The sequence below is a fragment of the Neomonachus schauinslandi genome, chromosome 15, assembly GCF_002201575.2.
Source record: "Neomonachus schauinslandi chromosome 15, ASM220157v2, whole genome shotgun sequence".
Lineage (NCBI taxonomy): Eukaryota > Metazoa > Chordata > Mammalia > Carnivora > Phocidae > Neomonachus > Neomonachus schauinslandi.
The window spans coordinates 54519251-54542307 of NC_058417.1; the positions used below are offsets into that span (position 1 = coordinate 54519251).

The 23057-nt window shown below is 49.6% G+C and overlaps 1 protein-coding gene across 5 annotated transcripts; it reads left to right on the forward strand.

The window, feature by feature from the left end:
• The first annotated feature begins 20 nt into the window (after positions 1–20).
• CDK3 (cyclin dependent kinase 3) lies at positions 21–22742 on the forward strand. 5 transcript variants are annotated; one of them, XM_021680988.2, is made up of 11 exons: positions 21–327; positions 8162–8282; positions 10574–10728; positions 18308–18398; positions 19313–19438; positions 19716–19793; positions 19877–19997; positions 20129–20299; positions 20391–20492; positions 20746–20949; positions 22080–22742. In XM_021680988.2, the coding sequence occupies exons 2-11, from the start codon at positions 8194–8196 to the stop codon at positions 22203–22205; spliced, it is 1263 nt and encodes a 420-aa protein (XP_021536663.1). In that variant the 5' UTR covers positions 21–327; positions 8162–8193; the 3' UTR covers positions 22206–22742. The 5 variants fall into 5 exon arrangements, with proteins under 5 accessions (XP_021536663.1, XP_021536664.1, XP_021536665.1 ...); XM_021680989.2 differs by having other exon boundaries at positions 21–315; XM_021680987.1 differs by lacking the exon at positions 21–327 and adding an exon at positions 1501–1630.
• The last annotated feature ends 315 nt before the right edge of the window (positions 22743–23057 follow it).

Sequence of the window (23057 nt, forward strand, 5' to 3'; positions counted from 1 at the left end):
CCTCGGCCCGCCCCGGCCCGCCCCTTCTCCTTCACCGCGGCCGGTGGGCGCGCTAGCGACCGCGGCGGAGGCGGAGCGGCGCCGGCGCGGGCGTGGTGACCGTACGCGGCTGCGGGGCGGGCGAGTCCTCCGCTCTCGTCCAGGGGCGTCCTAGAGCGGCCCCCCCGGGGAGGCAACCCCGGAAGACCGTCAAGAAATTGCCCCGGGGGCGGGGAGGGAGGAAAGCCAGGCGCTCCTGGTAACCCGCCCCTCCCTCGTCACGCGATCGCGCGAGGCGGAAAGAGGCAACCCGAGGTCGCCGCGACGCCCCGACAGGTTGGCGAGGAGGTAGGGAAGGGGCGGGACAACGCGGCTGAGGAGGATTGCGCCTGCGCCTTGGGACGTGTCGGTCCCGCCGCTTCCGGGTCCGCCTGCAGAGGCCTCCCGAGGGCTGAAGGTCGTTGGTGGGGGCCGGGGGTGGGGTGGTTTGAACTTCTGGGCCACGCGGCGCTGCTGGGGAGGGTTGTCGTAGGGTTTCCCCAGACCCTCCCAAATTGGAGAAAAAAAGGAGGAGGACGAAAGTCGCCGGGGAAGAGGCCTCCAGTAATCTTTTGTTCAGATAATGGCATCCTTGCTGCCAGAAGCATTGGCTTCGGGGAGCTGGGTGTGGGATTGCGGGCCCTCCTCCCCATTAATGGGGTGGGTGTGGACCAGAATGTGGCCGAGCTGGCCGTTTAGAAGTCTTGGAATCCAGACTTTTTTTGCTTTCACAGTTATCACCACCGTCGTCGTCAAAGTAATAGATGTCCATGTTTAGGAAACCTAGTATCGGAGAATTTGTAATAAAAAGCAAGAGCTCCCCATCCTCAGAGGCAGCCACTTTTAACCAGTTGTGTTTTTAATTCTGATTACATAAAATACATGCTAGCTCTTGCTTTAGTTACCTTTTGACTTAATACTTAATGAAGATAGAGCACACTACACCATCTCCTTTATCTCTCCCTAATATACCCTTATAACTTCAAACAACATATGAATCCACATAAAAAATCCACAGATTTTTTTTTGATGTTATTTATTGCATCAGTTTTTAGTAACAGTACCGGGAATACGGTAAGGTAAATGAGGCATTCACCTCCGATATAATTTAAGGGAGCACTAATCAGGATTAATAAAGACAAGATCATTATTACTGATTTTTCCTTTTGCCCCAAACTCCAATATATCAGGGCAAGGCACTGTTACTGATCATGTTTTTAATGCTCCCCGGCGTTAAAATACTTAGTTTGGCTGCTGTGTTTGGATTGTAGTCCTCTTGTCAAAAGCCCCCTCTCCAGATACCACAACACAACATCATAAGACGAAGGTGAGGTGATCGCTTACTCAGGTAAGGACAAACACTACTTGGCAAACCTTTGGCAGTGTCTAGGAGAAGGTAAGCCCAGAATTTATTGAGAGTTGGAAGTTTAGTCTAAGGCATGTCTTTCATTTCAGGACTGGGTAAGAACCCCTGTACAACAGTAGAAAATTGGTGGAAACATCAAGGCGAGGGAATTCAGATAACCTCAGAAGGCAAACTGGGTGTTAATGGTTAAACCATTCGCCTGGGCTGGACAGTCAAGAAGAGTGAAAAAAAAAAATGCTAATGAAGGTAGAGGACCACAAAGTTCTGTTAATGTAGGCAGTAAGATGTGGTTTGGGTTCTCTGTGCCCAGGTCGAGTGTGGGGGTAGATGATCTTCATGAATACATTCTATTCAATAAATATTTCATAATGCCCAGACACGGTTTTAGGCACAGGGGATACTGTGAGGAATAATGCCCTCATGGAGCTGATAATCTAGTGGGAGACAGAGGCATTAAAGAAGTAAACAAATCACACTCTGAAATTCTATTACTTAGTAAACTACAATGAAGAAAATAAATCAAGCTAAGGGGATAGAGGGACTGGGGGTGGTGGAGAATGCTAATTTAAATAGGGTGGACAGGGAAGGCCTTGCTGAGGAGTCGGAGGATGAACTGAGACCTAAATAGGGAAAGAGAACCAGTTATGTGAAGGTCTGGGGAAGACTGCTCAAGTCTGAGGAAGAGCAAGTATGCAGGTCCTGAGGGTGAGCGAGAGCTAGAGGAAGTGTGATGGCAAACGTCAGAGCCGAGAGGTAGGCCAGGTGCAGACCCCATGTGGCACTGTGGGCCAACACAAAGACTTTAAATTTTAATAGGAATTTATAATAGGAAGGCTTCAATTGATTTTCAGTGGGGTTTTGTGACCTGATTTACATTTTTAAATATTAATTGTGGAACTGTTCAAACGTGTACAAAGGTAGAAGGAATAATACAATAAACATCTACTTTTCACCCAGGTCCAATAATTATCCACTGTACCTTCACCCAATTCCCCTCCATGTTAACTTAAAGCAAATCGGATATCATATCCATAAAGACTTTTAGTATGTATCTTTAAACTATTTTTAACACAATCCCAAAACCATTATCACAATTGGAAATATTAACAAAAATGTCTTGTGGTCATTACAGTCAATATTCAAATGTTTCATAAAAAATTGCCTACGGTTAGTTAGTTCAAATCAGGGTCCAAACAAATTCTGCACATTGCAGTTGGTTGATAAGAATCTTAAGTCTCTTTTAATGTATAGGTTTCCACTGTACAATTTTTTTCTTCAACTTATTTGTTGAAAAAGCTAGGTCAAGTGGCACCTGGGTGGCTTAGGTCTTGATCTCAGGGTCACACCTAGTGTGACCTTAAAAAAAAAGAAAGAAAGAAACAGAAGAAAAAGGTAGGTCATTTTTCGCATTGAATTTCCCACAATCTGGATTTTACCATCTCTGTGATGTCTTTGATTTGTTCCTTGGTTTCTGTATTTTCTGTAAGCTGTTGGTTGTATCTAGAGGCATTGTTAGATTCAGACTTGAGGTTCCGGCAGAAAGTACTCCCTGTGGCATAGTTTCCATTTTAAAATATCACTGTGGTTGTTCTGAAAAGAGTGAGCAATAGAAGGAAAATAGTGGAAACAGACCAGTTTCAAAGCTAATGAAAGCTTGGACTGTGGAGGGAGTGAAGTGCATAAATTCAATATGAATTTTTTTTTTTTTTTTTTTTTTTTTTGCGAGAGAGAGAATGAGAGAGAGCACGAGAGGGAGGAGGGTCAGAGGGAGAAGCAGACTCCCCGCTGAGCAGGGAGCCCGATGCGGGACTCGATCCCGGGACTCCAGGATCATGACCTGAGCCGAAGGCAGTCGCTTAACCAACTGAGCCACCCAGGCGCCCCTCAATATGAATTTTTTTAAAAGATTTTATTTATTAATTTTTGAGAGCAAGAGTGAGAGCACGCATGAGCGGTGGGTGTGGGGCACAGGGAGAGGCAGACTCCCCGCTGAGCAGGGAGCCCAATGCGGGGCTCAATCTCAGGACCCTGGGATCATGACCTGAGCTGGATCATGACCCGAGCTGAAGGCAGATGCTTAATGACTGAGCCACCCAGGTGCCCCTACAATGAAGATTCTTATCTCCAAGAAAGAAACCCAAAGCTGATAAAAGCTATCATGAACTTACTTACAGGTATTACTTTTCTGACCTTCAGTCCTACCATAGATATCTTACCAATTGCTTCGGAAAAAAATGAAAGAAGCAGTCAAATCGGGTCACCATCCTTCCCATCCTTCCTGTACGGTATTTTTCAAATTTCCCAGTCGTTAAAAAAAGAAGCCTATTTCTCTTGTTCATATTGTGGATTTTTCTCCCAGCAGTGGATGTTTTGCCTTGGGGAATGGAAAGGGCAAAGCGCTACAGTACAGATTATTACTCAGACGGAAACCTGGCTAAGCCATAAGAAAAGCCAGCCTTGATACAGCTTCTCAGAAACTTTCTTGCATGTCTGATGGTATATGGATAATGATTTACTGAGCCAGCTGCGCTTAAGGAAATTAACAGAAATGTCTTAATAAACACATAGCAACTTTTGCTTGAAAAAAAAAAAAATCAGGGGTGGGGCGCCTGGGTGGCTCAGTTGGATGGGCATCTGGCTCTTGGTTTCAGCTCAGGTCGTAATCTAATGGGTTGTGGGATTGAGCCCTGCATAGGGCTCTGCACTCAGCGGCGAGTCTGCTTGATGATTCTCTCCCTCTGCCCTTCACCCCCCCAAAAATAAATAAATCTTTAAAAAATAAATAAAATTAAAAACTGGGGTACCTGGGTGGCTCAGTCAGTCAGGTGTCTGCCTTTGGCTTAGGTCATGATCTCAGGGTCCTGGGATTGAACCCTTAATCAGACTCCCTGCTCAGCGGGGAGTCTGCTTCTCCCTCTCCCTCTGCCCCTCACCCCACTCCTGCACGCTTTCTCTCTCAAATAAATAATAAATAAAATCTTTAAACATAAAGAAATGGATGAATGAATAATCAATGATGGGGCGCCTGGCTGGTTCAGTCAGAAGAGCATGCTACTCTTGATCTCAGGGTTGTGGGTTTGAGCCCTGTGTTGGGCATAGAGATTACTTAAATAAATAAGTAAACTTGAAAAAAAATCAATGAGGTTGAAATTTGCAAAAGCATATACCCCTCCAAAGAGTCAATTCTACTGTATGAATAAAATAAAAAATAAAAATAAATTTAATGACATAGTTATTTATAGCTTAGTTTATAGTATATGTGGTACTTGAGAGTAGAAAAATTTTAAGATTTATTTATTTTAGGGGCACCTGGGTGGCTCAGTCGGTTAAGCGGCTGCCTTCAGCTCGGGTCATGATCCCAGGGTCCTGGGATCGAGCCCCGCGTCGGGCTCCCTGCTCGGCGGGGAGCCTGCTTCTCCCTCTCCCTCTGCCTGCCGCTCGGCCTACTTGTGCTCTCTCTCTCTCTCTGTTGAATAAATAGAAACCTTAAAAAAAAAAAGATTTATTTATTTTAGATGGGGAGGGGGGTGGGGGGAGGGGTAGAGGGAGAGAATCCTCAAGTAGACTCACCACTGAGCACAGAGCCAAATGCAGGGCTCGAGCCTGGGACCCTGAGATCACACATGACCGGAGCAGAAGCCGAGTCGGACGCTTAACCGACTAAGCCACCCAGGTACCCCTAGAAAAATTACTTTTTAAAAAAAGAGTCTAGGGCGCCTGGGTGGCTCAGTCGTTAAGCGTCTGCCTTCGGCTCAGGTCATGATCCCAGGGTCCTGGGATCGAGTCCCACATCAGGCTCCCTGCTCGGCAGGAAGCCTGCTTCTCGCTCTTCCACTCCCCCTGCTTGTGTTCCTGCTCTCGCTATCTCTCTCTCTGTGTCAAATAAATAAATAAAATCTTAAAAAAATAAAAAAAGAGTCTAAGTTTTTACCTTTTTGCTAGATGGGACAGAATTGTCCCCATTATCCCAAAACAGGAACCAATACATTTTTTTCCTTCTCTTGGCTGATTTTTGGTTTTGCTTTGTTTTGTTTTTTGCTTCTCTCTCATGCCAAAGATGATTTGGGGGCTCTCTCATTTCTGGGTCCAGGAATGGCTCCGCTCCCTGGTCGCAGGGATATAGAACATCTGCACTTAGGGCAACAGGACTAGGCCTTGGCCATTTGCCCTGTGCTGTTGTTCTGACTTGAAATGATCCTTGAACATTGACCAGTGACAGTGCCTGATGACTTCGTTAGAGGGTACTAACACCTGTTATTCAAGGTTCTAGGTAACATTAAGTTTCTTTTACCTTTTTTTTTTTTTAATTAAGTAGGCTTTATGCCCAGTGCAGATCCCAACGTGGTGCTTGAACTCACGACCCTGAGATCAAGACCTGGGCTGAGATCAAGAGTCAGACGCTTAACCAGCTGAGCCACCCGGGCTCCCCTAATATTAAGCTTCTGTGCTAAAGCTGTATCATCTGGCTTCTGCAAGGATCTTACGTGGGATGATTTCATTGACATTTCCTGTGTTTCTGTCTCCCTTGGTTTAGCCTGTTAAACAGTTGAAGCCTATCACCTTCAGGGTTCATTTTTTTTTTTTTTTAATGTTTTATTTTATTTATTCATGAAAGTCAGAGAGAGAGAGAGAGAGGCAGAGGCAGAGGGAGAAGCAGGCTCCCCGCCTAGCAGGGAGCCCGATGCGGGACTCGACCCCAGAACCCTGGGACCATGACCTGAGCCGAAGGCAGACGCTTAACCATCTGAGCCACCCAGGCGCCCCCAGGGTTCCTTTGTCACTGAATAATTATTCCTGAATCCCCACTTCCCTAACATTTTCTACACATGGATCCTCATGTTCTGGAGTGTTCTTTCACACATACACAGATGTACATATTTTATGTACATGCCTGCTCCTTACCTTTTTCCCTGATGGTCTATCTTGGCGATCCTGCCATATGAGTGCATACGATGCCTTATCTTAAAAAGCCTGCCAAGTGTCCTTTGCATTATTATCACATGACTTATTAAACCAATGTTTTCTCTTCTTAAAATTACTAACAAAACTCATAACCCTAGTCTAACCATGAGAAAAACATCAGAGAAACCCAAACGGAAGGGGGCCACCCTGGCACCCCGGGGTCTTCATTTTTTTTTTAATAACCTTTTTATTTTAGAATAGTTTTAGATTTATATTTAAAAAAACAAACCTGTAGGGGCATCTGGGTGGCTCCGTCAGTTGGGCGTCCAGCTCTTGATCTCAGCTCCGGTCTTGATCTCAGGGTCATTGGTTCAGGCCCCCCCTGAGCTCTGCGATGGGTGTGGAGCCTACTAAAAAAAAAAAGGAAAACTCACTTTATGTACAATTATGAAAGAATGTCAAAATATATTGGGACATCTGGGTGGCTCAGTTGGTTAAGCATCTGCCTTCAGCTCAGGTCATGATCCCCAGTCCTGGATCGAGTCCCACATCGGGCTCCTTGCTCAGCAGGGAGCCTGCTTCTCTCTCTGCCACTCCCCCTGCTTGTGCTCTCGCTCTCTTTCTCTCTCTCTCTAAGTAAATAAAATCTTAAAAAAATACATTAGGTGAAAAAAATCAAAATACAGAACAGCATATATAGTATAGAGGGAAGGGGTTAGGCACCTGGTGGCTTAGTCGGTTAAACATCCTACTCTTGATTTTGGCTCAGGTCATGATTTCAGGGTCATGAGACTGAGCCCCGAGTCTGGCTGCACGCTGTGTGATGGGTGTGGAGTCTCCTTGAGATTCTCTCCGTCTGTCCCTCCCCCACCCCTGCTCGTGCTCGCTCTCAAATAAATAAAATCTTAAAAAAAAAAAAAAAATTTAGAGTATAGAGGGGAAATAAATATCTTTGTTATTGTTTGCATAATGAAACCCTGGAAGGTTACATAAGAAATAAATAAAAATGATTTTCTTTAAGGGCCAGGGTTGGCAAACTTCAACACAGATCAGATCCAGCTCATTGCATGTTTTTGTAAATAAAGCTTAAGGAGCAAGTCTCACTCGTTTCTCTGTGTATTGTCTGTGACTGTCTTCATGCTATTACGGCAACATTGAATAGTTGTGACAGAGATGGTGAGATACTGTCTGTCCTTTTATAGACCCCTCTTCCGGGGGGATCGGGGTGGGACTGGATTGCAGAGGGATAGGAGTGGGATGACAGTTCTCCATGTAGTTTTTTTTTTTTGTTTTAAGATTTACTTATTTATTTGAGAGAGAAAGCGTGCGTATGCATGGGGGTTGCTCGTGGGGCAGAGGGAGAGAGAGAGAGGTTTCAAGCAGACTCCATGCAGAGCGAGGAACCTGACACGGGGCTTGATCTCACCCCCGAGATCATGACCGAAGCCGAAACCCAAGATTCCCACACCCAACAGACTGCATCTCCCAGGTTATATCATTTTGCTTTTTTAAATTAGTGAATGGGGCGCCTGGGTGGCTCAGTCGTTGGGGGTCTGCCTTCGGCTCGGGTTGTGATCCCAAGATCCTGGGATCAAGCCCCACGTCTGGCTCCTTGCTCAGCTTCTTCCTCTCCCACTCCCCCTGCTTGTCTTCCCTCTCTCGCTGTGTCTCTCTCTGTCAAATAAATAAATAAATAAATTAGTGAATGCATAACCGATCAAAAAATTTTTTGAATATTAAACTACCACTCTTAAATATTAAACTCCCACTCTTAAATATCTTTAAATACTAAAGTGCCACTGGAACTAGCCTTTCAGGTGTTGCTGGTCTTGGGTATCTGCTAATCTCAGTCTTGTGGTCTGCTTGGCTTGTCAGGAATCTTCAGAAATCCCGCCCAGCTATTTGAGATGCTGCCCAAACCTGGGATCTATTATTTCCCTTGGGAAGTCAGTGCTGGCCAAGTTCCCAACGGGGGCACACTGAGAACATTCGGCAGGTGAGAATGGTTTTTTTCATAGGGTGGGGGGATGTTTCAGTGCCTCCCACACCCCCCCGCCAGAAAAAAACAATTAAAATGGTGTTATTATAAGTTTGTCTAGTTTTTTTTTTAATTTTTGAAGTTTTATTTATTCAAGTAATTTCTACACCCAACATGGGGCTTAAACTCATGACCCCAAGATCAAGAGTCGCACGCACCCCTGACTGAGCCAGCCAGGGCGTCCCTTTTCAACTTATTTTTTAAGTGCTAAAACATTAATATGTTTTCACTGGAAAAAAGTAGACAATCCATAAAAGTGTAAAGAAAGCAAGTGAAAATCACCCATAATCCCTCTCTCTGGACAGCCGTTGCTAACCTTTTGGTGATTAATTTAGACACGCTCATGTATGGATGTCCATGAATATGTGGATGGGTGTGTGTTCACACCACATATATATAGTATCATTAGGGAAATGCAAATTAAAACTACAATGAGGTACTCCTATATGCCCACTAGAGTGGCTGAATTTAAAAAGACTGTTGATGGGGCACCTGGGTGGCTCAGTCAGTAGAACATGTGACTCTCGATCTCAGGGTTGTGAGTTCAAGCTGCGTGTTGGGTGTAGAGATTACTTTAAAAAAATAAAATCGTTAAAAAAAAAAGAAAGAAAGAAATCAGGCCAAAAAAAAAATTAGATGTTGTATGGTTCCATTTATGTAAAAGTTTAGAAAATGCAAAAAAAATCTGTAGTGAAAAAAGAGCAGGCCAGTTGCCTGCAAGGATTGCCTGGCTGTGGTGTGTTGGAGGAATATGAAAATGCAAGAGGGAACTTTTCAGGGTGATGAAATGATGTGTTCATTATTGATTGTGCAGACAGTTGCTCAAGTGTATAAAATTTCAAATGTCAAAGTGTGTACCTTAAATATGTATAGTTTATTATATTTCAGTTGTACCTAAGTAGAACCAGAGGGGAAAAGCATATGTTACAGAATGTTAAAAAGGAGGAGGGCAAAGACTTGAATAGACACTTCACAAGAGAGGATATACATAACACTTAGCGGTCATACAGAAAGTAAACAATTTTGCATATGCCAAAAAGATATATATATATACACAAATGGATAATAAGCACATGAAAAGATGCTCAACATCATTAGTCACAGGGAAATGCAAATTAAAGCCACAACGAGGGCACCTGGGTGGTTCAGTCAGTTAAGCGTCTGCCATTTGGCTCAGGTCATGGTCCCAGGGTCCTAGGATCGAGCCCCGCGTCGGGCTCCCTGCTCGGCAGGGAGTCTGCTTCTCCCTCTGCCTCTGCCACTCCCCCTGCTCATGCTCTCTCTCTCAAGTAAATAAATAAAATCATTTTTTTTAAAGATTTTATTTATTTGACAGAGAGAGACAGCGAGAGAGGGAACACAAACGGAGTGGGAGCACAGCGAGTGTGTGTGTTCCCTCTCTCCCTCCTCCGGCGGGAGGCCTGCTTCTCCCTCTCCCACTCCCCCTGCTTGCGTTCCCTCTCTCGCTGTGTCTCTCTCTGTCAAATAAATAAAATATTAAAAAATAATAATAATAATTTCAACAGAGTGCTGTTGAACAATAGAAGGAATAAACCACTGATTTATCCAACAGCACAAATGAATCTCGAAACCATCACGCTGAGTGAAAGAAGCTAGGCACAAAAGAATACATGCTGTTGTGATCCTATTTATATGAGGTGCTTGAGTAGGAAAATACACCTGTAGGGACCAAAAGCAGATCAGTGGTTGCCTGGCGTGGGAGATGGGGAGATTGACTTCAGAGTAGTGGCACAAGGGAACTTTTGGGGTGATGGGAATGGGCCACATCTTAATCGGGGTGCTGGTTACATCAGTGTATACTTTTGTCAACACTCTCTAAACAGGTGCCTTGGGGCACCTGGGTGGCTCAGTCGTTAAGCGTCTGCCTTCGGCTCAGGTCATGATCCCAGGATCCTGGGATCAAGCCCCACATCGGGCTCCCTGCTTGGCGGGAAGCCTGCTTCTCCCTCTCCCACTCCCCCTGCTTGTGTTCCCTCTCTAGCTGTCTCTCTCTCTGTCAAATAAATAAATAAAATCTTTAAAAAAAAAAATAAATAAACAGGTGCCTTGTAATGCATGTAATTTATATCTTTATAATGTAGACTGGAAACAATTTTTCTTACTTGTTGCTGCCATTTTTATTTCTCTGATCAGAGGCCCATGGGTATATTGGCCTCCCAGAACCTTTCGAGCTTTTTGTGTTTGTTCTCTTTCTGGACAAAAATGATCACACTTTCCCTGACCTGCAGGCTGTGCCTCTATGATATGACCCAATCCCGAGTGACGCTGAGAGCTCAGCATGGATCTGATGAGCACCAGATCCTGGTCTGCACCAAGTTGGTGGAGCCGTTCCAAGCCCAGAAGGACTCCCTGTACCTTGTCCTTGGAGAGCTGGAGCACCAGGGTAAGCCATGGCTTCACATTTCCTTTTCACACCCGGTCCTGGGTGGGGCAGTCTTCGGTTAGGACTGGGCCTGGCTTCTGACCCAACAGGAGTCTCCCACAGGACTAGCTTCCCTTCCAAATCAGCCCACAAGTTCAAGGACTCATGGGAAACACATGTGATCGGGCTCAGTGGACCTGCTCTAGGGAAGTGTGAGAAGAGAGAAATCACTAATTTCTGAAGGCCCACCACATGCCAGGCCTGGTACTACACGGTTTGCTTCCATCTTTTTGAATTTGCCCACCAGGTCTTTATTTTTTTATTTTTTTAAATTTTATTACGTTATGTTAGTCACCATACAATACATCATTGGTTTTTGATGTGGTGATGCACGATCCATTGTTTTCGTATAACACCCAGTGCTCCCTGCAGTATGTGCCCTCCTTAATACCCATCACCGGGCTAACCCATCCCCACTCCCCCCTCTCCTGCCCACCAGGTCTTTAAACTGAGTCTTTTTTTTTTTTTAAGATTTATTTATTTGAGAGAGAGAGAATGAGAGAGAGCACATGAGAGGGGGGAGGGTCAGAGGGAGAAGCAGACTCCCTGCCGAGCAGGGAGCCCGATGCGGGAATCGATCCGGGGACTCCAGGATCGTGACCTGAGCCGAAGGCAGTCGCTTAACCAACTGAGCCACCCAGGCGCCCTAAACTGAGTCTTATTGTTGCTGTTCCATAGATTAGAAAACTAAGGCAAGGCGAGGATGGGGCTGGAATAACAGGCCAGGAAGTCAGGGTAAGAGAAATAGAAGGGAAGGAATCCCATCAACCTGGGAGAATCTCTCCGGCATCAAGAGTTGAAGGTTGCAGGGCGCCTGGGTGGCTCAGTCGGTGAAGCGTCTGCCTTCGGCTCAGGTCATGATCCCGGAGTCCTGAGATCAAGTTCCTGCATCGGGCTCCCTGCTCGGCGGGGAGTCTTCTCCCTCTCTCACTGCTCCCCCACCCCACTTGTGCTCTCTCTCTCTCACTGTCTATCTCAAATAGATGAATAAGATCTTAAAAAAAAGAGTTGAAGGTTGCTTTTAAAACCTAGGTACTTGAATGAGTTCTTTGCCTCTCTCTGCTGGCTATCCCTGTGTCGTCTTCCTTTACATGGTTGATATCATATGTAATGTTGTATGTGGTTATTTAGACTTCATATTGTATCATAAACATTTCCCCATGTTTTTAAAATTTTTGTAGATGTAGTAATGTTTTATGGCTATATACTCTTTTATAGATTAGATGTGTATCAATTCACAAGACCATTGCACATTTATATTGTTTCCATTTTTTGCTCTTATAAATATACTGTGCACTTACTGGTTAAAGGAATTATGGTATATTCAGTTAGTAGGATATTGTGCAGCCATTAAAAATGGTGCTGTAAATTTTTATCAGTTGACATGAAGAGATGTGCACAATATTTTCTTTTGAGAAAGAGCGCGTGAGAGCGTGAGCAGGGGTGAAGCGGGGAGAGGCAGAAGGAGAGGAGAATCCCAAGCAGTCTCCATGCCTAGCACAGAGCCCAGTGCAGGGCTCAATCCCATGACTCTGACATCATGACCTGAGCCGAATCAAGGTCGGATGCTCAACCAGCTGAGCCACCCAGGTGCCCTGATGTTCACAATATCTTACTAAGAAAAAGCAGTTTACAATACAATATATATCGTATGATCCCATTTTTTTTAAAGATTTTATTTTTAAGTAATCTCTACACCCAACGTGTGGCTTGAGTTTAAAACCCCAAGATCAAGAGCCGCATGCTCTGTGGACTGAGCCAGCCAGGCACACCTAATATACATTTTTTTATATACATAGAAGTTTGAAAGATTATTCACCAAAATGTTAATAGCAGTTATTTCTGGGTGGTGGGACTGTGGGATTTTTTTGTACTTCTGTTAGCATTTTACAATGAAGATGTATTGCTTTTATAGCCAGAGGGGGAAAAACGTTTTAAAAAATGTATCTTTTGGGGCGCCTGGGTGGCTCAGTTGTTAAGCGTCTGCCTTCGGCTCAGGTTATGGTCTCAGGGTCCTGGGATCGAGTCCCTCACTGGGCTCCCTGCTCAGCAGGAAGCCTGCTTCTCCCTTTCCCTCTCCCACTCCCCCTGCTTGTGTTCCCTCTCTCGCTGTGTCTCTCTCTGTCAAATAAATAAAACCTTTAAAAAAAAAATTGTATCTTTTGGGGCGCCTGGGTGGCTCAGTTGGTTAAGTGTCTGACTCTTGATCTCAACTCAGGTCTTGATCTCAGGGTCGTGAGTTCAAGCCCTGCATTGGGCTCCATGCTGGGCATGGAGCCTACTTAAAAAAAAAAAAAAAGTAAAAAATTAAAAAAAACTGTATACCTCGATATATATTAAAAATGCTACAGTTAATATCCTCATGCACTGTCTTTGTCCATTTTCTGATTTTTTTTTTTTAAGATTTTATTTATTTATTTGACATAGAGAGACATAGCGAGACAGGGGAACACAAGCAGGGGGAGTGGGAGAGGGAGAAGCAGGCTTCCCACGGAGCAGGGAGCCTGATGTGGGGCTCGATCCCAGGACCCTGCAATCATGACCTGAGCCGAAGACAGACGCTTAGCGACTGAGCCACCCAGGCGCCCCATTTTCTGATTATTTCTTCAGGATAGTTTCCTAAAAGTAGAATTGCTCTATTGGAGGATGCAAACATTTATTTCTTACCTTATAACACCAACTTCCTTCCTAAAAGTCATGGTGGTTTTTAACTCTGGATGAAATGTGCTAGAAAAAATGTTATTAGATGGTGCTTACTTTAATTATCTTTGATTTAATAAAAGTTCATCTTTATTCAGGCTTAAGCCTTTGAGCTAGCTCGCAGAATTCCTGCCCTCTTACTGATTTGAGAGAGGCATCAGGAGTGAGGGTGGGAATGGGTACAAACGGCCTTTGCACAAATGATTTCCACTTTGACTATAGCCTAGGTCACCTGAGGCTTTCTCCTGTACCCCCAGCCCTTCAGTGCATCCTTGGAGCTCCCGGGAGCCCACAGCCCAGTGTCCAGGATGCTAAGGCCCGACTGCAAATACAGATAAAAATATTTTGCTGGTGTCTTTTGGTGCAAATCTGACATTTCATTTCCCCGTAAACACCTCATATGCCTCAACCACTGCCACCGTCATCCCCAACAAAACAGCTGTCCCTTGATATAATCTAATACCTTGTCCATGTTCACTCCCTTCCCCTCCATGGCTTTTTTTTTAAGATTTTTTATTTATTTATTTGAGAGAGAGAGAATGAGAGACAGAGAGCATGAGAGGGAGGAGGGTCAGAGGGAGAAGCAGACTCCCTGCCGAGCAGGGAGCCCGATGCGGGACTCGATCCCGGGACTCCAGGATCATGACCTGAGCCGAAGGCAGTTGCCCAACCAACTGAGCCACCCAGGCGCCCCCCTCCATGGCTTTTTAAAATGGGTTAGTTCTGATCAGGATCCAAAGTCCATTTATTGCATTTGGCTTACGTACCCCAAGTCTCTGTAAGAGTTCTGTCCTTTTTTTTTTTTTTTTTAATGCCATTTATTAGAGAGCTCGGGTCTGGAATTGGCTGATTGCTTCCTCCTGGTTGCATTAAACCTTCTTTCCCCTGCCTTTTTCTGAATGGATTGTAGTTCAGGGACGGCTCACGGTGGGTGAGGAAATGTTCTTGAGAGAAGAATCACAGTACATAAATGCAGGAAATGTCGAAAGGCACTTCTTTAAAAGTCCTGATAAAATAATGAATCCAGGCAAGGATCGTTACTACTGGCTGCTCCCATCGGTCCACGAAAGGTCCACGAAAGCACGGCAGGAACGCCGTACAGCAGGGATCAGCCAGCAACACCTGGGCCTCCCCCAAAGGCCCCGCTGTAGAAGCAGATGGATCAGCCCCGACGCACCTGAAAGGCACAGGCAGCAAGCAACACTCTCAAGTGTCCTTGCCCCCGCCCCCCAAACCTGAACCTGAATGATCAAGCCTCGGGTCAGGCAGCATTCTCCCTGGGCTCTGGCTACTTGACTGCTTCTCATTATTTTCATCACAATCTGTATGTTTTTTTTTTTCTTAAGAAAAAACTTCCCCCTGGGCGCCTGGGTGGCTCAGATGGTTAAGCGTCTGCCTTCGGCTCAGGTCATGATCTCAGGGTCCTGGGATCGAGTCCCGCATCGGGCTCCCTGCTCCTTGGGAGCCTGCTTCTCCCTCTGCCTCTCTCTCTCTCTGTCTCTCATGAATAAATAAATAAAATTAAAAAAAAAAAGAAAGAAAAACCTTCCCCCTAAATTTCTAATTTCTCAGTAAGACGTGCTCATCGTTTGAAAATGACACACGGAAGTAAAGAGCCATGAGGAGGAAGGGCCAGAGTGTGGGCTGAGTGTGGAGGTGGCTGCTGATCCCTGGTCTGCAATGTTCCTGCCTGGCTGCTTTCAAACCTCTATGTGTCTGGTCCTGGTCAGGTCCTAAGTCCAGGGGGACACAAACATCAACTAGACACAGATCTGTCAGGTGGCAAGGTTAGCAACTCTAAGGACAGACAAGAGGCCTCCTAAAGTCACCTTTCTGGGACACCTGGCCGGCTCAGTCGTAAGAGCACGTGATTCTTGATCTCGGGGTCGTGCATTCGAGCCCCACGTTGGGTGTAGAGATTAAATAAATAAAACTTAAAAAGAAAAATAAAGTCACCTTCCCGAAATTTGTGCACACAGAGAGCCGAGGAGACCAAAAAGGTGAAGAAATGCCTGCCAGAAACCCACTGGCTCTGACAGGTTCTTGGAGCACCAAGCAAGAGCCTGAAGGCTCCCTCCCAGGGTGGGGGTGTTGGGACACAGCCTTTCCTAGGAGTTCCTAGGAGAATTCCCAGGCTGTAGGTGACCTTGCCTACAGCAAGAGGCTGCCCTTGAGCCCTCGCCATAAATCCTACCTGTCTGGTTTTCTTCTAGCTGGTCCCTGCCCTTACAAGCCTTCCTGTTGTGTCTTCTGGAACCTTCGCTCCTCCCTGAAACGCTTTTTACGCCCTCATCTGCCTGAAACCTGGCTCTTTCCCAGGACCACAGCTCCCCTCCCATCCCCATGTAGAGCCTGGTCAGCCTTCCCGGTCACACACGCCGCAGGGCCCGGAGGTGGGGCCAGCAGCCTGCTAGCCGCTTGGGTTTGCCGTTCACACCTTTGTTCTTCTCTGCGGCCAACCGGTTCTGTCCCACTTCTGCCTCCCACAGCCACGGCCACGCCTCTGCCACCTGGGACTGCAGCCCTGACTCCTGGTACCTCCCTGCTCTTCAGCCCCGCAGGACCTGTGCACTTCGGGCTCCTTTTTCTCCTGCCTTCTCCCCTGTTCACTTTCCTCTGCTCCAGCCGGGCCTCGCTGCCATGGCAACCCCTTTCCTGGTGGAAGTTTCCGGCCCTTGCCTTCCATCACCACTGCCTGCACTAGGGACTTGTGCGCATCCTGGTCCACCCCCTCCCACCATGCGTCACTCGCCTGTCACAGGAGACCCCTACTTCATCACCTCCTCGCCCCTTTCAGTAGACTGCCTCACCTCCTAAGTCCCAGGTCCAACAGAGGCCACAGCAAGAGCCCCTCCTAAAATTACCCGTGTCCACACGCGCCAGTGGCCCCTTTCTTCCCGTCTGGGAGGAGGAAACGCCCATCTTCCCTGCGGCGTGACTCATGGCTGTCCTCCCACGGGGACTTGGCCCTCTCAACTGAGTCCTTAACCTGTTAGCACTGCCTCTTCCCTCTCAGCGTATAAATCACTCAAGCTTCTTCTATATTAAAATAATAACAGTGTCATCATTTTCTGCTGTGTATCCCTACCTCGCTATGACCCTCCTTCCCTGCTCGGACACACATCCTAAGAGGTCTGTTCTTTCCATCAGCCCTTCCCTCTCTCCTACCCATGCCTCCACCCACTGCATTCCCACTGCCCTTGGCATTCAGTCCCTCTGTTGCTCTGGATTCGTTAAGCTTGAAAAAAATTCCCCTGAAGGACTCTCTAGCCATCTTGTCCGTAGACTCTCTTCTCCCCTCCCTGCAGTTATTTCTTCAAACACTGTTCTTGTATCCCAGTTACAAGGACCTGCAGATGGACTGACAGAATTGCCCAGTTTGGGCGCCTGGGTGGCTCAGTCGGTTAAGCGACTGCCTTCGGCTCAGGTCATGATCCTGGAGTCCCGGGCTCGAGTCCCGCGTCGGGCTCCCTGCTCGGCGGGGAGTCTGCTTCTCCCTCTGACCCTCCCCCCTCTCATGCTCTTTGTTTCTCATTCTCTCTCTCTCAAATAAATAAATAAAATCTTTAAAAAAAAAAAAAAGAATTGCCCAGTTTGTCCCTTGTGATAATCATATTTCTTAAGGTCACTTCCATGTTTAATAATATTTTTCATTCACAGGGAGAAACAACATGTTCCTCAATATAAATCTAGGAGGGCGGGTTTCCCCAGGCTGATGGGAGGAAAGAGCTGATAGGCATCATGTAAGGAAAGTTCTGTGCAGGGTGCCTGGGTGGCTTAGTCAGTTAAGCATCTGCCTCTTGGTTTCGGCTCAGGTCATGAAATTGAGCCCCATGCCAGGGTCAAGCCCCACATTGGGTGTAGAGCCTACTTAAAAAAAGAAAGAGTAGGAGGGAGGGAGGTAGGAAGAAAAGGAAGGAAGGAAGGAAGGAAGGAAAGGAAAGGAAGGAAAGAAACAAGGAAAAGAAGAAAGAAAGTGGTCTAGACTAGGAGGAAGGCAAGGCATGACCTATCTAACCAGAGAGGCTGTATCTCAAAACCGCATCAAAGGAAACAGGATGTCCTAGAACACTGATTATGTTTGTTGAAGTGACCAGAGAGCATAAAGAACATGGATGAACAAAATTTAAAAAACGGGGCTCCTGGGTGGCTCAGTTGGTCGAGCATCTGACTCTTGATCTCGGGGTTGTTCTCTCAACTCACGTGGAGCCTACTTAAAAAAAACACAAAAAAACAAAAAACCTGTTAGGGCAGGCCCAGATGTCTCTCCTGCTTGATGTCACCTGCACGTTGACAGATATTTCCATCAGGTCAACACAGCAGTGTGTTAGAAGCACCTCCCAGCCCCTCGTCCAGGGTGGGATGACTTACCTCTACAAGGCCAAACGCCCCCCTTGGATTTACTAATTATGGGGTTCTCTTTGCCCCAATTTTCAATGCCAGTGGGGCCCAGTATGCCAAGGAGGCCCTTCCCTTAGTACAAATGGAGAACTGGGATGGTGATTGCGACCCCTCCTCAACCCTGGGCACTTGGGGCAGGGAAGGTGGCGGGAATTAAGATGACAAAGGACGGACGTTAGAGGGGACATCTATCTGGCCCTTCCTCCATGGAGAAGTGGGATTTTCAGGCTCTCCCCTAAGCTCCAGACACGTGTGGGGATAGCGTGCGGCAGGCCCACCGTTTTGAAGCCCAAGTAGAGAAAGATTACCAGTGTCCGAATGCCATCCTTCAAACTCATCCTGAGAGTGAGTCCGGGGGAAACAGCTGGAAGGCGTCCGTGGGGTGTGTTGCTGACACGGGGGTCAGTCACTGCTAGTGCCTCGTGCTTGTGTCTTTCAGATGGAGGCTCCGTGGTGAAGGCCCGGGTGCTGACCTGTGTGGAAGGAATGAATCTCCCCTTGTTGGAACAAGCCGTCCGGGAGCAGAGGAGGTACCAGCAAGAGAGGGACAACGGCCAGGAGCAAATGGCAGTTCCTGGCAACCGTCCCCCCCCAGCCTGCTCTTGAGGCCAAGCCCACTGGAGATGCCTGAGCAGAGAAGATGCAGGACCTTCCCCAGAGTGACAGCCTTTTTCTGGAGCTGGACCGAAGCGGAAGGGTTGCTAATTTGGATTGTTCTGGACACCTCCCCCCCCATGCTAGGAGCCTGCTGGAGGCTGAGCTGTGGGGTGCTGGGACCTGAGCCTCGAGGGGGAATATGGAGGGTTCTGGAAGGTCCTCATGAATAAAGGCCCCAGTGGGGGAGACCTTGCGTTGTGTGCACGTGGTGCAGCGCCGGAGGGGGCCAGGAGGGGGAGCCGCGGAGCAGGCAGCCTGCCGGCAGTGAGGCCCCAGGAGCGCAGGGTTTCTGGTGAATTCTGGGCTGGGGTTTGTGGGAGGGGTGTTAGGGGCCCCCAGGGCCGGGGTGGTGGGCTCAGGATGCAGGGGGGCTGCCCCCACCGAAGTTCTGCCCTCAGAGGAGGCCGAGCGTCCCAGACAGTTGGGGCCCAGCCCCTCACCCTGGCCGTGCGGCCTAGGGCAGGAGTGTGGCTCCAGAAACCCTTCCCAACCCCTGACTTCTGCCCTGGGGCTGACTCCAGCCCCCCCAGGCTGCCCTTCCGGGTAGCCTTCACCCCCCAGAGCCTGGGCCGAGGCAGGGGCTCTGCTGAGAAGTTTGGGCCCTCCTGCGCTCCGTAGCTGGGGCACCTTCCTGCCTGGGCCGGGCGGGCTCCTGGGGTTGGGGGGGCGCAGAGGCGGGCCTGGGCCCGGGGGGCGGCTGGGCAGGGTGTTCTGTGGGGGCCGGAGGGGCGGCGGGGGTGCTGGGTGTGGCGGTGAATGCCCCAGGCGCCCTCTGTTTCCTGGGCAGCTCTGCGGCTATGGATGTGTTCCAGAAGGTGGAGAAGATCGGAGAGGGCACCTATGGGGTGGTGTATAAGGCCAAGAACAAGGAGACAGGGCAGCTCGTGGCCCTCAAGAAGATCAGGCTGGATCTGTGAGTGCCGCCGCGGCCCCCGAGACACCCCGCCCCGGGGGGGGGCCCCTGCCCCTCACCTCCACGTCTGAGGGCGCCCGGGCGGCCCTCACGTCCGCATTCCGGCCACGCTTTGCCCAGGGCCCTGGGTGGTGTCAGGAGGTGCTGGGGAGCACAGTGCCCCGTCTCTGGGGGGCCAGGCCGTTCTTAGGAACACGGACCTCACGGGTGCCTCCCCCGGGGCAGACGCACCCCTCCCGGGTCGCTGCCGCCACTGCTGTCCGCTCCTGCCCTGCAGGGAAACCGAGGGAGTTCCAAGCACGGCCATCAGGGAGATCTCCCTGCTCAAAGAGCTTAAGCACCCCAACATCGTCAGGTGAGCTGGGGAAGGACGTGGGGAAGCGGGGCCTGTCGCGGTGCCGCTGGAAGCCGCGTGCTGACTGGTGTCCCCCCGGCCAGGCTGCTGGACGTGGTGCATAGTGAGAGGAAGCTTTACCTGGTGTTTGAGTTCCTCAGCCAGGACCTGAAGAAGTACATGGACTCGGCCGCAGCCTCCGAGCTGCCCCTGCGCCTGGTCAAGGTAGCGCGAGAAGGACGGGGAAGGAAGGGCGGGGAAGGAAGGGCGGGGAAGGACGGGGAAGGACGGGAAGGCCCCGCTCGGCCAGCGCGGCTTCCGCTCAACCAGCTCCTTCTTGCGCTTCACCTCGGCAGAGCTACCTCTACCAGCTGCTGCAGGGGGTGAATTTCTGCCACTCTCATCGGGTCATCCACCGCGACCTGAAGCCCCAGAATCTGCTCATCAACGAGTTGGGTGCCATCAAGCTGGCTGACTTCGGGCTGGCTCGAGCCTTTGGGGTGCCCCTACGCACCTACACCCACGAGGTACTGCAGCACAAAGGGGAGGAGGAGGCCGCTAAAGGGCTAGGCCCTGAGCACTCAGCCACCCGGAATGACGGTTTTCTTGTCCCCGCAGGTGGTGACACTCTGGTATCGTGCCCCTGAGATCCTCTTGGGCAGCAAGTTCTATTCCACAGCTGTGGATGTCTGGAGCATTGGTTGCATCTTTGCCGAGATGGTAGAGGGAGGGACAAACATGGCCACGGAGGCCAGGGCCACGGGCAGGGTCCTGCTGGGGTGCAAGTGGGACTCTGATTCTCCTGTTGGAGGTGGATTCGGGGGTGTTTGGGATGGGCTACGGGACTAAGGAAGCGAACCTTATTCCAGAAAAGGCCGGGATTCTTAGCACAGCCCTGGGAAGGATAGCTTATCTGGGATTGGATTCTGGAGGACAAGGGCGTGGATCCCACACCTCCTCTTCCTCATTTCAGGTGACCCGCAGAGCCCTGTTTCCTGGCGACTCTGAGATTGACCAGCTCTTCCGAATCTTTCGGACCCTGGGGACACCCAGTGAAGCCACGTGGCCAGGGGTCACCCAGCTGCCTGACTATAAGGGCAGTTTCCCCAAGTGGACCAGGAAGGGGCTGGAGGAGATCGTGCCCAGTCTGGAACCAGAGGGCAAGGACTTGCTCATGGTAGGTACAGGTGGGAGGCAGCAGAGAGCAAGACATGCTGCTGCGGCCACCGGAAGTGCCTCCTCGTCAGCCAGCCCCTTGTGTCACCCTAGCTCCTAAGTCCAGCTGGTCTCTTTTCTGACCCCTGAACACAACTAGTTTGTCTCTGTCCCTGTGCATCTTGATCGTTCAACCTCCTGTTAAGTCCAGCATTCATGTTTCCTTTTAAAACTACTTTCTTCTGGTTAGCTCTGTTTTTATGCTGTGACGAAGAGCAGGGAGCCCGACACAAGGCTCGATCCCAGGACCCTGGGATCATGGCCTGAGCCGAAGGCAGACGCTTAACTGAGTCACCCGGGTGCCCCACTTACCGTTTTTCTGTAAGCTTTCGCAGGCAGGGAGCATGCCTCCCTCCACAACAGTTGCTCTTCACATGAGGCTGTTCCTTGCTGTCTGGGCCCCTGCCACAGTCTGAGCTCACCTCTCTTGTTGCACCATCCTGACCCGTTGGGCTGGCCCAGGCCAGACTGCCCAGAAGGCCTCAGGCAGGCCACCCATTGCCCACAAAGACTCGGAGCCACATCTGTCTCTAATCTGGCGTTGGGCCAGAAGGCGGCAGGGCAGTATTTTCATCTTCCCAGACACCCGTGAATGTCTACCAACTCAAGGCCAGCAGGATGGCGTATGCCTCCAGCCAAGGCTCTTAGCTCTCCATCCTGGCTACTCCCGGGCAAAGGGTCCTTCCACAGCCTAGCTGGGGCTTAGGGACTCTGAGTTCCTGCCCCACCCTCACGTAGGCTCCCGAGACAGGTTTGGCCCTCTCCTTCCTGATACACGGAGAGACGTCTGTCTCAGCCAGAAGTAGGCAGAGGCCTGGGAACCTCAGGTAGGAAGAGGACAGACGGACTCAGCCTCTAGGCTGCAGGAGATGGGGATGACTTCCCAGGCCGGCCTAGAACTAGTTCTTTGTCCCCAGATTCCAGGAGCGGCCAGAACTGGCTCGAGAGCCGGGAGATAGTGGTTACACACGGTTCTGGTTTGAAGGCAGATGCTCCGGAGCTTGGGGCCCGCCCCCTGGGGCCTGGAGGGTAACTCCTCTTCGGGCCTGGCCACACCAAGGCTCAGTCTCTTTCCTCCTCCTTCCTCCACAGCAACTCTTGCAGTACGACCCCAGCCGGCGGATCTCAGCCAAGGCTGCCCTTGTGCATCCATACTTCTCGTCCACGGAGACCTCCCCGCCCCCCCACCAGTGCGTGCTGGAGCGGTTCTGCCGCTGAGAAGGCCGGGGCTTCCCAGCCTCTCTCCAGCCTCCCCACCCACTTCCCAAGAAAGAGAGCGTATCTGGGAGAGAGCAAAGCTCTGAGGAATCTGGCCTCAGCAGCCAAGGGGGCTGAGTTTGGGTTAGTTCTGCCCCCACGTTAGCAAGTTCTCGTGTTGTTGGTTGGGTTTGACGATGCCGTTTCGAGATGGGGGCATGGACGCTCCATGCACCAGGGTTGGAAGGGGGTATGTTAGAGACTGCATCCCCTGGCTCTGGAACAAGTCGCCGGGGAGAGCTCGAAGGCGGCCCCACCTGGCCGCAAGGCGGAGCCAGACAACCCCCCTCCGGAAAGGGTGCCCCCTGCTCGTCTTTATGGCTTTAAAATGTTTTTTGGGGAAGAGTTGCATTCCGGCGAAGAGTCCAAGTTAAACAGGAAGCGGGGGCAAGGGAGAGAGAGGACATTTTCCTGATCCCAGGGTGGGTGAGGGTGTGTGTGGTGGTTCTGAGTTGTTGCCTCGTACTTAGGAAATGCTTATGTTCGTTCACCCCTGGTTTTAAGAACAGGAAATAAAAGTGATGTATTCCTGAGTTTGCCAGTGTTTTTCTCCTCAAGGGGTTACCAGGGACTTGCTGACAAGGGGGAGGTGGACAGAGGGCTGGAGACAGTTCCTGGCCCAAACCAAGAGACCCAGAACAGAGGTGGTGGGGAGGGGCTGTTCATGATCTTTCCGTGACCTGCCAACACACCCCTCCCAGAGTCAAGGGAGCCGAAGCCCCTGGAAGCCCCTGTTCCCTCGGCAGGGCCGGTCGGGCGTGTCCACTTCCCACCTGGGAAGGACCCCCAGCCACGCTGCCCCTTGTGCTCATG